The following is a 20,958-nucleotide window of genomic DNA, read 5'->3' as shown; positions in this document are numbered from 1 at the left end:
CCCCCTCAGACCCAGTCCTTCCCTTTGAGGGGTAAATTATATTGCTACAACAATTGTTCATTTTGCGTTTTACATAAATTTGTGTCCTGTTATCTCATTACTTCTTCTCTTAAGAAACTGAACAAAAAGCTGCATAAACCCCTTTGCACTTGTATATGTAAGCTATATGATACTATAACTTCAAAGGCCTGGCTAATTATTATTTAAAAGATTATTTTTAAGCTTTAACCTGAAACACAGCTAAAATTTTGGCAAAAACTTTTTTCTTTTACTCTAAAGACTATCAAATGCACACTCAGCAGTAGGATTTGTGCAGCAGCAACTTTAGTTCAAGAAAGGCTTTGTTTCAGATATATACATGGTTTGCATTTGCTATATATATGTCTATAAATATGTATACATCATGTATATATGTAGTTGTAAAAACTGCACAGGACATGTTTTTTTAAGTGTTATTTATCTATAGAGTCACATGTGGAGGCAGTCTTCTGTTCTTTAAAGATCAATAATTTGGGTGAAAATCACCCTTCTCCTTTCATACTTTATTCTTTTGACTTTCCAGGTAATACAATTAACAGGACAAGTGTATAAGGTGCCAGAGTAAGGCACAGAACTCTAACTCATTATGTACCATTTCATTGAAAGCGAGATTTTAATTCTCTTTCATAATAAAGGACTTGACAAAATATTAAAGTAAGCAGAGAATATCTGCTAGAAGTCTGCCACATTATTTCACTTTGGTTGATTGAGGAATAAAATTCCTTAACTTAAAACACTCCTTCTAATCAGGTTTTTTTTTCCCCTGTGGGAAGTTACATAATTAATTTTTGCCACCACTTTTGATGGAAGACCCTCAGATTAAATAGATACAGTTTATGACAAAATATCTGTCTGAAAGATAAGATCAATAATCACTTACGGAACGTGAAAGTAAACACCAGGCTGTTAAAGTAGAGTCAAGCTTGTAGACATGTGTGTATGTCTTTCCATTCAGATTTTCTAAGCAAGTGATCTTTACAGTCTTGGAAAAAGCATCCAATTCTCACTTTTTTAAGGGGAAAATGGAATGAAAAATCCTCACCCTATTCTGGTTTTCAACGTTGCCTCCTTTGGCACAGTTTTCAATGTGTTGCTCCACATAGTGAAGGCATGAAGGTGGCAGATAGTCATTTAATATTACTGTCTCTAACTTACCAATCTCTTGAAAAAAAAATAACATAAAGCCTAATATCCCAGCATTTGCATAATGCTATATTGAAATTAAATTTTATGACATATCATTGAATTTTACAGCAATTTTGACATGCACACCTCACATGCATGATAATCAACATAATATGCATATTTGGTGTAGAAAATGGATATAAGTAAACATAATTTGCCTGTTGAATTTGTATTGGATAGTTTCTAAAAAAAAAAAAAAAAAGAAAAACAGTAAGTAACTGCTATCTATATATTTTTAACCTTTATTTAACTGGGGAATTGCCCAGGTGGGACAGTTGAAATTAAGGGCCAATCATACCCTTGAGACACAGTCTTGCTTCAGGGAATAGAGAAAGTGCTCTGAGGAATTCCACGCTTTATCTCTAGCCTTCATCATGATAAAGAACTTACCATCACACTAGTTCAGGAAATTTTACTCACAAAAATAACAAAGATCTTTTATCAGGAAGCTTTTAGCAGTAGCAGCTTTTTCATATCACAGGTATCAATAAATCTTTAAATATGCCAAAATGCTTTCCCAATGCTGCTTTTAGACCCTAAGTGATGTACAAATGCTATCTCTTATATTTTGCTTTTACAATAAAAGAATTCAACCATAGGACAGAAAAGTTGTATTTCAGGTTATTAAAATTTTTTTTCATCATTGAGCACTTTAGGATGAATTCCATGCAGGATTACTCAAAATTCTTTTCTTGAGATGACAGTAAAAAAAGAAAAGCTTTGCCTGGGCATCTTATGACCATCTTGTTCCCATGAATTTAAATTCATTTCTTTCAGCATCACAGAAGTATGATTGAGCAGAGGGTTTGATGCTTATTGTTTAGCAAAGACACTGACATAAGACAATACTGGATGCATATATTTACAGTTTAAAACCTTGTCTTATCCCCGTCCTTTCATACTCTCTTGTGTCAGCAATAAAGATTGTTCTTTATTCCTTGGAAGTAATGTTGAATGCCGATTAGACTGTGTGTAATACTACAAGATTTATGTGAAATTTGACCAAATTTTGGGCCAAAAATAGAAAGAAAAGTTAATGCATTTTGATAATCTCTCTTTCTCTTTCAGTCTAACTAATAAATTAGATTCAGTTTTTAAGGAATTTTAGGTTTGAAGCTAGTAACCTAAAAAATAAAGTAAGATTTAATTATCCATTCCTCAAATCATCTTCTATATTAGGAAATTTTAGCTATATTTTATATTTTATATCATTGGAAAACACCTCCTTGAATTACTGCATTTTAAAAACAACTGAAAAGAAAAATAACAGTTTTGCTTTTATGCATTTTCTACGTTTATCAAGATATCAAACTCTCCATCTTTCCCTAAAGACCCTCAAGAGACTAGTGCCCAGGAATGACCAGGCTGGCAAAGAGACTGAATTTGTATGTGACTGTATCAGTATAAGCAGACACAATTTCATATTTCTCTTTCTGGTCATTTGCCACACTGGTTTCATAGAAAAAAACACAAAGAAATTTCTCCTAGTACTCTCACTCAAAAATCCCAAGAAAAACCCAAGCCCAAAACACATTATGGCCAACAAGTAAATAACATATTTTCTTCTCATTTTCTATAATGCTGAATTCTCTCATCAAAACACATTAGATAACTCAGAACCTTACACTCTGAGAAATGGCATAATTCCACACCTGTAAGCAGTTTCCCTGTGTTTAATAGAGCAATGAATGTGTATTTGCAGATGTAGAATAAATTTGTGCCCATAAAGATACTTTCCTCCTCTTTATTCTACATCGAGGGTTGTAAAGGTACTCAGAATAAGATGAAACAGTCCACCTCATATAGTAAAAGAAACTTCATGACTAAACCAGTTAAGTAGGTGAACAGAGATGAAACAATTCGAGTCAGTGGCAAGTAAATGGCAGAATGACTGTGGCCTCCAGGAAACTTGATTTTCACTGCTTAACTACTACAACCAATGCTCCTTCTTCCTACTGACCTGAATAGTGTGAGGGATTCTGGTTCAGCTCAGTATTGGAAGTTCAAATTCTTACTGGAGGCCTAACGTGGTGTTTTAAATCTACAGAAGGGACTGGAGACAGCAGCTATGATGAAAACTGAAAAACAATTCCCAATGCTCAGAAGTGAGGGGAAAAGCAGTCTCTAGCTAAAACAGTTCAGGAGTGGAGCAGGCAACTGTTCCATCATCCCAGCTGGCTCATGAGCTTCATTAGTTTGAATTTTGGCCTGTCACTTTCAAACTGGTCTAAAATTTCCTGAGAATGCTCAATTCCATTTAACTATTTCAGAGCTGCATAAACATGTTAAGTGAACACATATAGCAAACGAGGTCCCCCAAAGGGGTGTCGCCTCCTTTGCATGCTCTTAACCAAGAGGTCAGGTTGGAGGCCTTAATTTACCTACCTGTTATTTCAAAAGTGATTGATAGCAGAGGTGCAGCACTAGCCTTCGACTTGCTCTGTGACTGACTTTCTGAAATAACAGGGAAACGCCACCATGAATATATGAGAACAGAGGTCTTTAAAGCAGCCTTACCAAAATAGCATTTGCTACAACCAACAGTAATCTACACTGAGATGAAGGCGTTTCCCCACAGCATAATCTGGTGGGTGTGTGCCCTGGTTTTTTCCCATTCTCAAATTCCTCATTGTTTTCTATTCTATGAGGAGAGAGAGGGGGAGGATGAGCAGAGCAGCACCTCTTCTGAAAATCTGTCCCCTAATGTGGAAACAGCCCAGAGCTCCTTTTTAAACTAAGAACCACTTCACTCCCAGTTTGAGCTCTTGAAAAACTGTTCTCATGTTTATGCATCCAAAGACTAGTTACATTTTAATCAGCTTTCAGGAGCCTGCAGAGATTACCTCCTGATGGGCTCCATGTATTCCTGTCACAGTCTGATAAGGGTAAATTTCACACACGCCTAATCTGGCGAGACTTCACAGCCTACCAAAATCCTAATCATCATTCTGAACAGTAAGCTGCCACTGGTTTTATTGTTACCTCTCCTTAGCTGGGAGGTTTTGTAGCTCACACTACCGCATAGGCATCTAAACTTTGTTCAGCAGAGGCGATTTACTAAAAGCCCTTGGGCAGAGCTGATTTGCATAAGACAAAGAGGCTTGAAAGCTTCTTCTTTAATAAATACAGATGTGGGGCTGTAAAGCTCACAAGTCACACCCTACTGATCTGAGCAGTCATGCTGAAATGGATGTTGGCATTAACATTCTCCACAAACTCTACCTCTACGGCAAGTTTGAGAGTACCTTTAAACCACAGCAGGAACCTCACTAGTCTGCTGTTTGGCCAGCCCTAGACAAAAAGTGGTATTATGTGGGATTTGCATATTGATGTTGTTTTTCCTGAAGTATATGGCTGTAATGTGTATTTGTATGAAATAGGTAGAGGATACAATTTAATTAAAAAGTTAAATGTTAAATGCATTTAGCTTAATTCACTGATTTCTGAATATATAGCTCTGCACTACTATACAGAAGTAGATGAAATGTAAACTACTCAAGTGCTATTCTAAAGCATGTAGACGACCAAATGAATTAAAGATTTTGTGTTCTAAGCTATTCTCTCTTTTCTTAAGAAGCTGTACAGGCTTTAACAGTGACAAGGAATAATCTCTTTTCTCTTTCAGTTAGGTAAATAAACCCATGAAATTATATTGGCTTGAAGACCTGAAAACTACTTAAAAACTTGACCAAATTAAGGAAAAAAAAACTCCTTGCAAATTAAATCTAATAATATTTTTACATTTTTCTATATTGAGCTTATGTGCCAGAATTGACATATTCCATATGCATGTCAAACAGCACAAGTTCATCACCCAGATGAAGGACACACAGAAATTTACAGTAGATGAAAAAACCAAACCTGGGACTTCTGACCCACTTTTTCATGTTCTTTCTTATGGAAAGGTATCCTACACAGTATTTTTCAGTAGACACTAAGAAATAGTAATTTGTAGGAATTTATATTTGGAATCTATATTTGCAGCATAGAGAATGAAATTTCTGCTACAGCAATTAAGCATTTTCATCTGAATTAAAAAATAGCAGTAACTCACATGGTAAGGAGGCGCTCCTGACAGAAGACAATGGAAGCTGCGAAAGAGCTCTGGAATGCTGACATGCTCTGATTTCAACTAATTTCATTGCAATTGAATCAAACTTACCTTCTTTATCCTTGAGGGTATTTAGGTAGGAAAGGAGATTTTCGTTAGCCTGCACACAGTACACCTCCCTGGTTTGAACGCCACCTCCACACAGTGCTGTCTGATTTCCTCGCCTCTTGTCCTGCTGGCTGAGGAGAGGATCGACGCGGCATTCTGTCCACTCAGTGGTGCGCCAGCCATACCTGCATCACATTCCGTTAATCAGATCTCTAGAAATCATGAAGCCATTTTACACAGTATTAAATTATACAAGCTGAAACACCTTAGTACCTCATTAATTCCATAAAAGGCCTGAGCACTGCAATTTCTCGCACACAAAGGTGCATTAAATCTCACGTTTTATGTGTATGGGAACTTTTTTCCTATTATTTAATTTTTAAAATCATTACTCTTTAGGAGGGTCTTGTCTGTTCCATTCCTGAAACATACCACAGATATAAATATTTTATTTGAGGGAAGGAAAACTTGGTATACAGAGACATATAGTCCATGTTCTGGTAACTTTCAAGACCATGACTCTCAGCATTTGTTTAGAGCTTGACAATTTACATAAATAAAATCCAAAATACGAATGAGATATAAGTGCTGAGAAACATAAGAGCCAGAAAATGAGGGAAAAACCTCACAACTCTTCCTCCCCTCCCCACAAATAACCCAAAAGACTATTGTTATCTTTGAAACAAAAGTTTCTTCTGGATATCAAAGTGAAACAATAATTGTATTTCTTTATTATGACTACAGAAAGACTTTTCAGTAAGTTCTCTTTTTCACTTCTTTTAAAAGGAAGATCATTCTGCAATACTGAAGCATCCCTGCTGGGTACTGATGAATGATGAGAAGTGGGAAGCTTCCTAATCAGTGAATACACAGCAAAGAAAATCTTTGACTCACAGTTAAAACCCCAATCGGAATTATGAATTGAAAGAAATGCCACAGAATTCCCTACCTAACATGTACTTTAAGGCTAAATAAAGCAAAGGGCTTCCAAATGCAGCTGGAGATAAAGAAATATAGTATTTCAACTCTTAAATGAAAAATATATACCACAGTCAAAGATGCTTAATATCAAGTGACATTTCTCCAGACACTATTCTTAGTTTGATAAAGAAAAAACACAGTTGGGACTTCAATATTAATTTTGATTAGATAAGGATTACAGCAATCTTGAATCATAAAGTGGTCACTGTCATTTAACTTTATTTGCTGTCACTGTTAGCCTCTCCGACTTCCCATCTAGGGCCTTTGCTGGGCTGAATACAAGTCTCACTAAAATAGTCTGTTAGCTAACCAGATGTTTATCGCCCCTTTTCTGTATTCAACACTTGGTCTGCAAACAGACAAGAAACTCAGAAAACAACGATTTTGGTAGAAACGTTATGTAGGGAAAAGATCACTGACAAACCAATACAATTAATTTATTTTCATCTTGCCTGAATCTGCATATGTTCAAATATTGTCTTTTAAAAACTGAAATGAATGAAAAGAAAATATTATTATTCCTATACTTACGGAAGGAACTGCTTACACTACAATGGGAACTATTTGCAGACTTTGGGCTTTCAAGAGCACTGAATAAACAGGGATAAAGAAAAAAGGTAGAAGTCCTACCTATTATTTCTTTAATAATGGTGTGGTTGCTATTTCATTACCAGCCTTGTACGCTTAATTGAAATTGCTTATTGTAGTAAGGGAGAACTGAAATGAACCAGCTTACGTAATGCAGGGTGCTACGCCGTCTCCTTGAGAAACACACTGCTCTGCTTCTTCTAATTGTGGGCATTCACTCTCACTGCCAACAGGGAGCTGCTTAATGGTCCGTGATCTTGTACGATTCCCTTTAGGGGTTGTCATGTCAAAGCAGGTTTTGGAGCAGGGGGTCCATTCCGACCACTCTGACACCTGGCACTCCTTCGTGATCACACAGGACTGAAATGTGATGGGAAGCTTTTCCTGATTGCAGAAGCTGTAATAAGACAGCGTTACAGATTTTACCACACACATCCACAGTCATGAATTCCTACAGCAAAAGCATTGTCCATGGTTACATGAAAGTCAGTATATATTTTTAAATCTGTTAAGTTTTACTCCACATTTATTTTATCCCAAAAATTTGGCCAAAAGGGCTTTTGGCGAAAGTGACTCAAACTAGACAAATAAGATTTTCTATACTAAAAAGTTATCAGTACTGCCATATCTGTGATCAAAATATTGCCATATCTGTGAATAAAATTAAAATCTAAGCCTTCCTACATGTATGGAAGTATAACAGAGGAAATACATACATTTTTCATTTCTTATCTTTTATTTTTAGGTATACTCTTTTTTTTCCTTTTGGAACTATGTTCCAAGTAAGGGAGAATTCAAAACTGAGATAACTAAATGTGTTTTTGCAGAGAACAATATACTCAGTGTCATCTTCTCCTAATTTCCAGACTATAAATGGTTTAAAAACACAATGGCAAACATATTGAATGCTTGGTCGCTAATAACTTACTTTGCTAATAGTTGGTATATTACCACAGTGATGCCTCATGGTCCAAACAGGGAATGATCTCTAATCTAAAGTGAAGTCTTCCCTACTACCCTTAGTACTTATTTCCTGTTGCTTCTGAAGGCCATAATTTAATCTCCATTTTCTATTTGATTGCCCTATTCATGTATTACATAGGCTGTCAGCAAGATTTTCTCCCTCTAAATCACTCTTAATTTTAAATTTTATATTCTAAGTATAAAATAACATTTCTATTTTAAAGTTTGATTCACAATAGAAAAATGAGAAATAGAGAAGGTAAACTACAGGTAAATAAAGCGTAACTTTATCTTCTTAATTACAATTACAACATAGATTTATTTTTTTATCATGTCTGGGTTGGAATAAAAATCTGGCTTCTGAAGCAGTTAAATAGACAGGAAAAATATTTACTGGTGCTGCAAGAAGCACAATGAAATGCTCTGTTCAACACCAGGCCTATAAACTATACTACAAAGGTTTTGTTTTTTCCCCTTAAAGAACACAAAATAATACAGAAAAATGAATATTTACAAGTATTTCACTGCTATACAAAACTTGGCCCTACTCATATATCCAACATAATTTCGAATATCTATTTACAAAATTTTGTAATAGAACTAGGGGTACTTGATGAAACTGAGATCTATAAAAACACAATAATGAAACCATTTTATGCACAAAAAACAGACCAATTCTATATCTTGCTAGCAGAAGATCCTGGTTATGGAGGCAGCGTCAGCATGTTCAAAAAGAGGTTGATGAATCTGTGAGCCATCATCCCTAATACATTTACTTTGGATATTGGAGAAATACAAAATGAATGGACTGCAAAAGACAGTCAGATGTCATATTTTTGGTCTTTAAATTGCATCTCCCTCTACCACTGGAGACAGCAAGGTGGAAACATAGCTGAGCTTGACAGACCATAGAGGATTACTCAGAAGGAGTTTCCTAATGTTTTTATTATGTCGAAGGTAGTGGCGATAGGCAACCCTAACACTTGATAGTCAACTTTTATTCTACTTTAGGACAGAAACTACATCTGGTTTATGGAAAACACACTCAGAGTTTTTGGGAAAATTGTTCTTTAATAATGGGCTTTTTCACCTACATGTAGCCCCATCTGGCAAAGGACTGTGGTACTGTCAAAATCAATAAATCAATTTCTGTACCTTTGACAAAACATATAGACCCATTGATTCCCCCAAAAACACATTTTAATGACTGGAGAAAATATATTTTCCTTATGGTTTCTAACATGGGCAACATTTGCAAATTGTTTTGTAGAACAGATTAAATACCCTCCCCTTCCAAGTTCCCAACCAATGTGACACCTCTGAGGGCAGAGTAAACCAACCTCTTCACACTCACTGTGACTGAGGCTGAGTTTAATTATAGATGCACATTGCCAGGGAACATGCACAAAATTGATAACACAAAGTAGCTTTGGTGAGGAGGGAAGAGGGTAACTAATAATGTGTAATAGTCTCTGTGCTTTGTATCTGTTTCAAAACTTATTTGGGAGAAGTGTTATAAGAGAAAGGCTGATGTTTGTTACTAATTATTTCCATATGTGGGCATGAAGAAGACCCAAACAGAATTGTACCATGTTACTAACTTCATTGTTTATTTATGATCCTTAACAAAAATAAAACAATAGAGTTAAATTATGCCTCACTTTAAATACTTGTAAAATAAAATAATTTAAAATTAAATATAAAACAACGATGTTCTCAAGCTCTTGTAACTTGATCGTAAATATTATTAGGGAGACAAGCAAGAGGTAAAGTGAGCTGTATTTATTTCCTTATTTGCTTATTAAAACCATGCACCACTTGCAGTACATAAACACCAACAAGAAACTGATACAGTAAGTCACTAGACAACTAGACAAGATCTTTTCTGTTATGCATAGTGTTATATTATTTTCTGAGGAAAGAGATAACTACAGTTAGAAAGAGCTGCACAAGCAAATTAGCTGCTGTTTGTTCTTTTAACACTTGGTTTTCTTTGAGCAAGTTAGAGAAACAGTGAGAGCTAACTGGAAATGGCCACTATCAAGAGTTTTCCTTCATATTGCAGGCAGCAGAAGAATATGTGTTGTACTTTAACCAAGTAAGAAAGGGAAAAATCATATACTTCAAACTTTATTTTACCAGAAGAAACAAGCAGACTGATTCTAAATCAAAACCTGGTGATATGTTTGTTAAACAAAATAGTTTCTTCTGTGTCTGGTATCTAATGCTATAGATTTGATCTCCACAAATAACTGAAAGCAAAGCTTACTTTTATGTAAAGCTCTCTGCACTTTTTGATGGATTTATGTGCCTTGTTTAGTCATGCAGAATCTTCTCACAGGAAAAAAGGCAAATGGGCAAGTAACACAACAGAAAATAAGAATAGACAATTAACATTCATTTCATGATACTGCCCAACTCACTAGAAGTTCTGCACCAAACATCTCCATGCCCTTGACTAATGACACATTACATGCAAAGTTAACCATTCAAGAAGCACAGAGAGGACACAAATAAGTCCTCACTATGAATCCATATAGTTTTGTCCAGATAATTGCTTGGAAAGGTCAAAGAAAAGCATGAGCTACATGAAAATGCTGTTAAAAGTCAACAGAGCAGACTGGATACAGGAAGTAGCATAGGGGTAACATGCAAAGTCAGCAGCATCTTGCTCTTAATCCAGTGAATATATTCAAAGGACAATGCCCCAGGTTTTTTGGCAGGGAAGAAGGAATTATACAAATTGAACTAAGGCTGTGGTTTGAGAAAGTACCATTTCAGACAACAGATATAGTGGGGAAATTAAGCTTAAGGTATAAAAGAACTTAAATGACACAATGGAAAGAGAAAGCAATCCCAAACAAAATGAAGCATCAGAGGGGATAAATAGTCTCTATTGCTATTAAGTAAACAATAAATCTATTCCTGACCTCAAAGACATAGATTATATAAAATAAGTAAAGAAAATGCTGGTTCAATGGACAACCTACAGAACATAATTACTGCTCAACCTCTTCTGAAGACATGTGGTCAAGAATTTGTGTCTACTCACGTTCTGCAGCCTCGTTTGTGCTTCTACAGCAATAAATAAAAACTAAATATCTTAACTTAAGAATTAATGATAGGAAGGTTATGCCTACGGATTTCAAAGTAATTTATGGGATGATAAAGGCTAAGGACATGGGGAGAACAAAGGTTGACATAAGCCTCCACATAAGCCTGGAGCAAATTACACCACAATACCTGTGTACAAATCAGCAAGTTATGCAGTTGAAAGAACTCTCCTCAGTTAAAAATAAGCTTTAAAATATGTTAAAAAATTAGATTAGTCAAGAGGAAAAAAAAAAACTCTTTCTGAGGTATCCTAAAGATCTATTAGAGAATGAAAAATACTTCTACAGCTTTAAAAAAATCAGGAAAACTTGATTTTAAAGTCCAATGGCTTATATGAGTGTTTATAATCTCAGTCTCAAAAGTTGTCATTTAGGTTGTGTAGAAAAGTCATGGAAAAGACCATTGGAATTTCCTCCTCTATATATTCAAGTAGACAAGAAATGGGGCTTTCTGATAAATTTTTGCAATCAATTAAGCTGTGCATACTGCATTCATGAAGCCACTTGCATGGAAATGCATGACAGCAGAACTGATTTTTAAATTCATGCAAGATGAATAGAAAAAATAAATAGGTTTTAAGCTAGGTAGTAGGACTCTGCTGCATGAGCATACTCCATTTATATATAACTTGTACAACTAAGAGATTTTCTGCTTTTGCTGGTGTTTCATCCATATCAGAGTGGACTAGTAATTAGAAAGAAGAATTAATGAGAAAAGATGAAGAGCAGCATCAGAATGGCTGGGAGGTTCTAACTATTAACTAACTAATAATGCATGCAGTTGGAAACCTGCCTTGGCAGTAGCAAATGGAGGGCAAAATGGAAAGACAGCAAGCACTCAGTCACACTATCCTAAGATACCCTCTGGTTTTCCAACAAATTATGGGTCACAGACTTTTGGAACACAAGCGGAATCTTTGCACTAAATAGTTTATAGTGTTCACCTCCATGAACTAATATAAATGCATCCTAAAACTAGGTGAGATTTTGATATGTACATCATTTTAGAAACAATGCCTTGCACACCTTTTCTACTGACCAATAACTATAGATAGTTATTTTTGCATTAAAAATGCTCAGTTAATTTCATTTTCTGACTTCAGGTCTTGTGTAAGTATATTTGCTTTCTCTGTGGCATTTTTGAGCTTCAACAATTCTGCAAGATCTTTCCTTGATGATCTCATTGTTGGGTCCAAGAGTCCTCTTTCACTGTTTTATTTGAACACAGTTATATCCTGCAACTACACATCTTTCTACTCTATGTACATCTTTGAGATGAAAACTGGTCTGGATTTGAGGACTGTTCAATATTCATGCTGAGGACACTCCTAAAATGTCTGTACATTACTATATTTCAACAATCTGTAAGTCAATGGAAATAGGAGTCACAAACACAAGGTATAAGGAGACACCATTTTGATTTTGTGCTTTTCCTGATACATTTCTTTTCATGCTCAAATGTAATTGAGCAACAATGTGAGGTTTGCAATTTAAATCTAAAATTGAACAGTGAAGAACATGTTCTTCACAATAAATTCAATTAATCCACTCAGTACTGATATTTAACAAGAACTGCTATTTATTGGTTTTGACTATAATGTAAAGTAATGGAGTCCAATTGGCAAGGTTAATGCAAGCTAAATAGTCTCTTCAATAACTTTTGTCTGTATTATTTTGCCTCTATTCCTTCACCATTATCAACATTCAACTTTGGTTTCCCCATTATCCAAGTTCAGCTTTGATTTTCATTAATGAAATTTTCACAGTTGCTATTCCTTACTTTCATTCATTGTAATCATTCTCCCAGAATTCTGTTTTTTTTTTTTTGTTAGCTGATTTTCCATTTGATTACATGCAGAGATTTCCATTATTCTGAAATGAATAACATGGCTACGGTTCAGGAGATTGATGCCAACATAAACTCTTGGCACTCAGTAGGAACAAAAGACAGGGCTTTGACTGAAAAGGACTTAAATGATTTTTTTTTTTTTAATTGAAAACCGTGATTTTTTAAATCCAGGTTGACTATTTGATGTAGCAGTGGATTATGTCCATAGGGTCTTTGCTTCTGTCACTCTAGACTTTGTATGTGTTCCTACAGATCTGCCCAGTTGCTCCAGTCCTGGCACCACTGACCTACCCTCGCCACTGGTGTGGAAAGCAGGCACAGAGACTGTCAGAGAGTTCAGCGCAGCTGGCTTCATTGAGACACCCAACAGACATCTGTATTGTCAGACACCACACACAACCTAGGGAAAAATGGCATTCTTCCTCCTCTTGACTCCCTCATACTAAATAGTGTCACAGTGATGAGATACCACATGCCCTTCAGGATCAGGAAGAGCTGTGGAGTCAGAACTTGTTCTATCTTCCTTTTGGGAAGGAACTTCTTTATTCTTTTTGGAGTTCTGCTTGCATTCTCCAAAGCAAAACCCCAGCAACAGAATCCAATTATGTTTTGAACAAACAAGACTGACTGACTGAATTAAAAACTTTAGAGGACTGAAGAAGATGCAACCAAAAACTAGGCTATCTGCCTGGAAGAAACACATGCTGAATATCATAAGAGGAGGTTCAGCAGTTCAGAAGAAAAAGGTAGCTGCTTCTGAAGGTTTCAGATCAAAGGACAATCAACATTCTAAGGAAATCCAAAATGCTTTAACAGGTTTTTAAAAAGCTTCATCTAAATACTAAGAAAGAAAAGCAAGAACTACCTGGAAGATTAAAAAAAAAAAAAAAAGCCCACAGTGGGCTCCCTCAGAGCAAAATAACTTAACCATTTCCTAGACATGAAGTCCTGCACACCATCAGGTATCTCCCACATCAGCTACATCCTCATGAACCATGAGATTTTCTCTTGAATTCTTGCTGATCTCATGAAATATTTCTTCATTGAATACCATTAGAAAAATGGTTTCCCACCTTTACCTCCAGCCACAAGATGAGAACTGCTGACATACAAGCACATTTCACCAAACTCATCTGCAGAAACACTTGGAACAATAACTAATTACTTGCAGAACACCAAAACTACATGTTAGTTTAGCACTTGAAAACCAAAGTTACACACATACACAAATACACAGAAGCAGGCTTGCAAAGGCTGACATTTTTGACTGAAGGGCAAACTAAAACTAGAGGAATCCTTTGGAAGAAAGCGAATTTGTGTTTGAAAATAGCCATTGTAAATCACACTGGAACAAGCCACAAGGCTGGGCAACATCCTTGCAACACAACCTACAGGCATGCATGAACATTGGCCCAACTCCCAAAGAATCCTTAAGGCAAAGAAAAGAATTTAAGGTAGGAGCTGAGTATAAACATATTTTACTTTTCCCAGTGGAGACAATATCAGCAGTTTGGACAGAATTTTTTTTTAAATCTTAGTAAATTGCTACAAGACTAGAGACTATAAGGAACAGTTTGCAAAGACCACATCTGCTCCTCATAAATGTAACCTCACAGTAAAGGAAGGGGTAAAATCTGTACCACACCACTCATTAGCATTACATCCTAGAAAAGCTCAGGCTTAAACTGCTGGGAAATCTGACGACCCATGGGCAGACCCATAGCCTAGATGCTCACACCCTAAATACATCTACCTCGCAGAAATGATCTGGTTAGGTCAGAAGGTCAAATCAACCTTTGAATTATAAGGACCCATGTGTGCAATTTTCTACTTTGCAGTTTTAGCTTTGAACGATCACACTCATGGGCAGGATGCCTGAGGAAACACAGCAGTATTCATGCTGAATATTAATCCTTTGCATTATCTGGAATTAAATCCAGATCTTAATATTGCATGTGGAGTGTCTTCTCCTTGCTCTTTATTTGACCGACAGGGAACCTTAAGACACACTCAGTATGAGTAAGAAGGATTTTGGAGTTATGGATACAAGAATCAAGCACAATGTTCTGATGTGCTGCAACAAGCTATTTTCCATGCAGTGTTCTCCTCAGAGTTCATACAGCTTGTTGGATGCTTTAACCTCCGAAGTAAAATAATCAAATTAACTCTGTGCCATTCTTGGACTGCAAGTATAGCTGGATTTTGAGAGAGACTGTGATAAGTATTTCACCTAAAGAAAAAAAAGAATGTTTTCTCATAAATAAAATCAAATTTTAAAAAAATATATATTCAATGTGCAGGTACTAGACAGCAGGAATAATAACAGAGTGATTTAAATCCAGAGCGTAGATAACCCCCATGATCTACTCTGAAGACAATAAATGCCATTTGTGAAGTCTAGTCATCCTTGAGAAGTTCAGTTTATGGTTGGTGCCAACTTGTTTCTTTAAGGAAGTCAGTGAAAATACAGTGCCTGTACTTTTTCCTAGTAGAAAATGACATAGTCCTCATTCATTTTCCACACAGCTGCACTGTTTAGTATTGGTCAACTTGCACATTGTTCTGAGAAACTGTTAGTACCTCCCGGTATAATGGGCCATTATAATCACACAAACAATGAGTCCACTTCTATTCATTTACAATTCCAATACTGTCCACCTAAGTGTTTTTCACAAGACTATTTTCCCATGATCCTTTCACAAGTTTAACTAATTCTGCCAAACAATTTTGAAATAAACAAAACCACTCAGGCTTTCTACACTACAGGAGAAGTTAGAGGTTACATACAGCTACTGTGTCAAGAAAAAATACTGGCAAAGCAAGGGGTGCTACTCTACCTAAACAAGTGTCAACAGCTGCTGTGGGGCTGTTGCAGATGCCATGAGTGTCTGAGGAGACAAAAAAGCAAAAGTGTTCAGTGAGAGTGCTATCTTTCACAGTCCAGTGATACAGTGACATGCATGCACATCTCATGCTACAGATAATTTTGAAATTGGCAGAGCAGATTATTTGGCAAGAATCTACAGAGATGACTTATAAAAGCTTTAGGGAAGAATTTCCCTTTGTCAATGGGAATTTTCATTACATAGCATTAATCAGAATCTACTTAGACCCAAAATAACAGCTAGATTCACAGGGTTATCAGCAAAGAAAAAATAAACAAAATGCCAAACTTTGTGAATTAAATTTTGCAGTATTAACATTAAGATATAAAGAAATATATTACTGAAAAGTATATAACTACTATTAGTTGTGTTTCAGGAATTAGTTTAGATTTGGTTCCTGTACTGATGCTTATATTTGGCAGTATCACTGGCTCAATTGCATTGTCCAGCATTTGGAAAAATGTGGTCAGTATTAGGAGGTAAGACACACATTTTATTTCCAGTGGGACTGCTGAAAGTTAGGCACTGAAATAGCCATTGCTGATGTTCTGGGGAGTCGTGTGTGTAAGCCCTGCTCATTTCCACCTTGAGGGACAATATGTCCCAGGAGGATGCTCAATTCATGTTCTCCCACACCATAATTTTGTTAAGCTGACTGAGAAAACAAGGGCATACTCTAAGCCCCAGACTATGCTTAGCAGTTTAATAAAAAACCCAAACAAAACCAAAACACAAAGTAAATCTAAAAAAGTAATACATTCTAGTTTGTTCCCTGTAGGACTCTTTACAGATTATGATATAATACCAATACAGGAAATCAAAAAATTTTAAAAATACTCCTTGATTAACATTTATTTTGTCACACTGAGGTCAATTAATATTAACCGACAACAAGGCAGAAAAGCTGCATAAAAGTAAAGTGTAGGAGAATCTTCATTAAAGATCCCAGTGTCTAATTCAATTTACCACTGTGCAACATAACCTCTAGATTGAAGCTGAAAATTCAACACTGCATTCATTCAAGGAAATAATTTATTCATTCATAGGATTTATTGCCACAAGAGATTATCAGAACATGGAGTACAACCCTCATTACATTATAGCCAATTATATTTTGCTAAGAAAGACAATTATATGTATTTTAATAAAAACTATATACAAGAAAGGCACCCAATCTTGATGATTTGCAGAGATATATATGAATGTCATACATCTAGATGACAGAACAACTGTTCACTGTATGAAAGGAGTTAAAATATGGTGTGGAAAAAGGAATCATTCATTGCTGTTTCAATTATTCAGCACGGTGTGTACGTTTCCATCTTAAATCTAGATTTGGGCATGGTATGTCAAATGTGTAGCAATACTGACAAGACACTGTCAAAACAGCAGCTTCAGTAAGATGATGAAGCAGGTACTTAGAATAGAAAGGAACACCCATTGAATAATATTACACATATCCACAGAAATTACTGTCTCCACCAAAATCACCTTAAAAAAACTACTGGATGTTTCTACTTTCAAATTTGTGGAAATTCTAAAGGCATAATGGAAAATTATAAGAAAACAGCATTTGCATCCTGTTTGTCTAATAATAATTTACATTTTTATTATCCCAATCCACCTGAAAATTAGCCCTGTAGTTTTTAGTTATCAAGAGGTTTTTCATCCAACATTTCTTTCTTCTTCCCTGTTCTCCATTTGTTAACAGAATGTGTTCTAAATAATTCCAAATTAATGAATCAAGATGACTGTATATAGCTCATTATTCAAATTTGTGATATTTACAGGTGCTCTGTAAGTGAGCCACTTATGGCTTTTAAATTCTCACAGTATGATGAGCTTGGAGGCTTACTCTACAAACAGCAGTAGAGCTGCCTTTGCAGTAACATAAAAAGCAGGGGCAGACATACATGCTCTCATCTGGTCCTCAGTGACAAACAAAAGGTTGCTTATGCTCCATCTCCACAACCCATCCTCTCTGCATTGCTACTTTCCTCACCTTTCTGCAGCCCATCTCCTTGAAGTTACTGTACCTTAACCACTGCCACCTTCACATGCATCCCCCTTTCTGCCTGTTGTCTCATGGAGAGGCTCAGAGATGCACAGAGAATCTCTTAAGATTTTTTTTCTAAGCAAGGGATACATTACAGGGTCCCACAAACTGCACTGCTGTATTGTGTGTCTGAATCTTTGTTTGCTGACAGCATATTCCTTGTCTGCTTTCCAAATCAATGGCATAAATAAAGCAACAGGCTTCTGATGGTTTGGCTTGTTTTATTATTTTCCTCCTTCATACAGTTTATAATTTATCGGAGTGAAAGTCCATAAAGTGAATGCAGACGTTTGTTTTATGATTCGGAATGGGAGCACTGGGTTAAGTGGTTTCAGGACCTGGAAAGGAAAACAAAGCTAAAATGCCGTTCTAGAAGAAGATATTCTCTCTTCTTGTTTTTCCTGACACTATCTTGAGTATTATTCGCTCATCAGTCTAAATACTCAATTGGCCATTCCCAAATTCCTTAGTTTCTGGCTACTCAGCTTAACATCTGTGGCCAGTAGTGAATATCGTGACTCTGCTTAAGCAGATACACATCTTTGTGAAGTAAGATGAAAAATGAAGCTTTACGTATGCCCAACATCAACAAGACCATTCAATAATTTTGGTCCTACTGCCGTGTCTCATGTCTCAACTATAGTATTGGAATAAATAAAAGCTCAAACTCTTCAAAACTTGAAATTTAGTAAAGCACTGCAATAAGATTATTATGAAAACTTCCAAAAGAGTTAAATTTGTTACAAGATGTGGATATAGTTTTCTAGATATTTAATGAATGCACAGAATCAATGAACAAGATGAAAATAATTGAAAAATAATTACTTTCTCAGATGAACAGAAGTGAAACAAATCAAAGATGATCATATGATCAAATGCATTAAGGCTAACACAATCTGCTAAATAATTGGTTGCATGTCTTAAATTTTGGATTCTTTTCTGCCCCTTCATTTTGTTCCACGATTGTAATTGCATATGGTTATATTCTAACAAATAAATAAAAGCTCTGAATATTTATAAAATTTTATTGTTTCTTCTTGAATTCTCACTTCAGGTCATTTAGGTCACCAATAATGCTCATCTTCACATACAGGTCTCTTCCACAGTGATGCTGCCAAGAGAGTATTAACCATTTATGGGGAGTGCAACCAGAGTTGGTGGGGATGCTTTCCTACATGGTCTCCTCCATTCTTCCCCCCATTCAGAGATGTTTTGGTCTGAGACTAAGCAAGATAACAAGCTGTATCCAAATTATGTAGAAAGGAAATAGTGCAGAAATTCCTAGGATTTTTTTTTTTTCAAGAGGAAGTTATATCCTTGAAGAACTGCTTTAACTACAGCCTCCTTTCCAGCCATTTGAGTTAAGTGACTGTTAGCAGTGACAGGCTGTCCCCATACTTATGGACCAGATGCTTCAGGGGAATATGATGTGCTTTGTCACTGGATTTCAAAATCTTTGCTGAAGCGCAGAAACATACATGTCAAGATATACTAGTTCTGTTCCATGTTCTTACAGTTATAAATATCTCTGCTCAAGTCCTTCCAAATTTCCCAATCTAGTGGGGTCCCAAGAAAGCATTTAAGTAAAAAGATTGTATGAACTTTAAAGAAAAAAACAAAACTTTTCTTAGGCTTCTACAATTTGTACAAACAAACCAAACATTTTTGTTACATTTTCCCACTAAAGTCTGCTCATAAAGAAAGTCTATATTAAAGCAGAAAATTATAGGCTTAACATGAGGCATAATCATCACAACTTGTAATAGGACAAACAGGTTTGCAACTCAAAATTAGCTTCTTCATACATTTTATGTTTCTCTACATTGCCAGTTTTTTGTCTAAGAGCTCTCTTTGGTAAACCCCAATTTCATCAAAGAGGAAACATTTCAGACAATCAAGTGTTGTCCGCTACACTAACAGCAGCAATGTCTAGATTTTGTTAGCTCTCCAGACAAAAGTCATTTTATAAGTCACTTTTCATTACTGAATTTGTTTTTCCTTCAACATTTCTATTTTTCAAATATTTTCAGTGCACCAGAATTTTAGACTAAGGGGAACATAAAGCAAACACAGGCCATGTAACACATACATTGTTGCAGAACAAGCAACACAAAATTCAATATTTCATCCCTTAGAGGAGACTAACTATTGTTCACTTGGCAATAAAGTATATAAATTAAACTTTGATTTTCTTGTTTCACTTCCCTTTACCATGCCTAGTGTGCTGATATGTCAAGAGAATTTTGCCGTTTTGAAGTTTTGCTGACAGCATTACAGAACCATTTTCTCTGTAGCACCCTTCTGAAAGTTGTTCTTTTTTAAAACCCTTTTTATAATATATCAATTTTGCTATCTCTGCAAAAAATATTACTTGCCTGAGGGTTTTTATTCTTCTTTCAGTCATGCTGCCAGGGGGCTGATTGTTTCTGATTGCTAAAGTCAAAACTCACTGAAAATGGACTATTTAAGCTGAAGAGCATTTCACATGAGAACGGCAGGTTTTCCAGTCACCTTACTTGTCTATATTATTTAGTAACACAGTTAATATGTGATGGAGATTATAAAATCATTTGAGCTGGCTGCATTGACACCCTGGGCAGAAAAATAATTCTTTTGTTTCAGATTCTGGAATGGCAGTCATAGAATAAAGCATTTGATTGCTTAGTGAAGGGTGCAGCATAAATGATACAAATGCATATACAGCTAATATACATTGGTCTCTAAAAGCTATGTTACCAGCACCAGAATTTCTCGCACGAGTCATTTCACCAAATTTTCTTGTTTATTCTATGTAACTGGAAAAAAATGTCTACATTAAAATTGATGTGAAGACTACTAAAAATCCTTTGTGCAATTAAAACATAAGATCTTTTCCATTAGACATAAAAATGCCCACTGCATCATTTGTTTAATTTTCACCTCTTTGAAGAATTGATCCTACATTGTATTATCTATTGTTTCACTGCCTTAGGCAAGAGAGCTTCATTCACTTCCCTGCATCAGCCTGAAATTGCACAAGACACTGTGGTATCTGAACTTAAGACAATGCTGGTGATCGAAGTGAATTCAAGAGTGAGTGTAAAGATGATGAGTAAAGTATGCCATTGACTTCCAACTATACTTTTACTTTCTTTTACCAT

General features: G+C 35.7%; 1 protein-coding gene across 1 annotated transcript in view; it reads right to left on the bottom strand.

Annotated features, from left to right (window-relative positions):
• Window positions 1–20,958, bottom strand: part of THSD7A (thrombospondin type 1 domain containing 7A) — a 270,080-nt gene that overhangs the window by 96,297 nt on the left and 152,825 nt on the right. The window contains exons 6-7 of the mRNA XM_068210178.1: window positions 7,101–7,349; window positions 5,387–5,568 (exon numbers count right to left, since the gene is read on the bottom strand). Coding sequence (XP_068066279.1) covers window positions 5,387–5,568; window positions 7,101–7,349 — 431 coding nt within the window. The remainder of the gene's footprint in view (window positions 1–5,386; window positions 5,569–7,100; window positions 7,350–20,958) is intronic.

Source organism: Anomalospiza imberbis, chromosome 1, assembly GCF_031753505.1.
Source record: "Anomalospiza imberbis isolate Cuckoo-Finch-1a 21T00152 chromosome 1, ASM3175350v1, whole genome shotgun sequence".
NCBI classification, from domain to species: domain Eukaryota; kingdom Metazoa; phylum Chordata; class Aves; order Passeriformes; family Viduidae; genus Anomalospiza; species Anomalospiza imberbis.
This window is presented reverse-complemented; position numbering and strand designations above follow the sequence as displayed.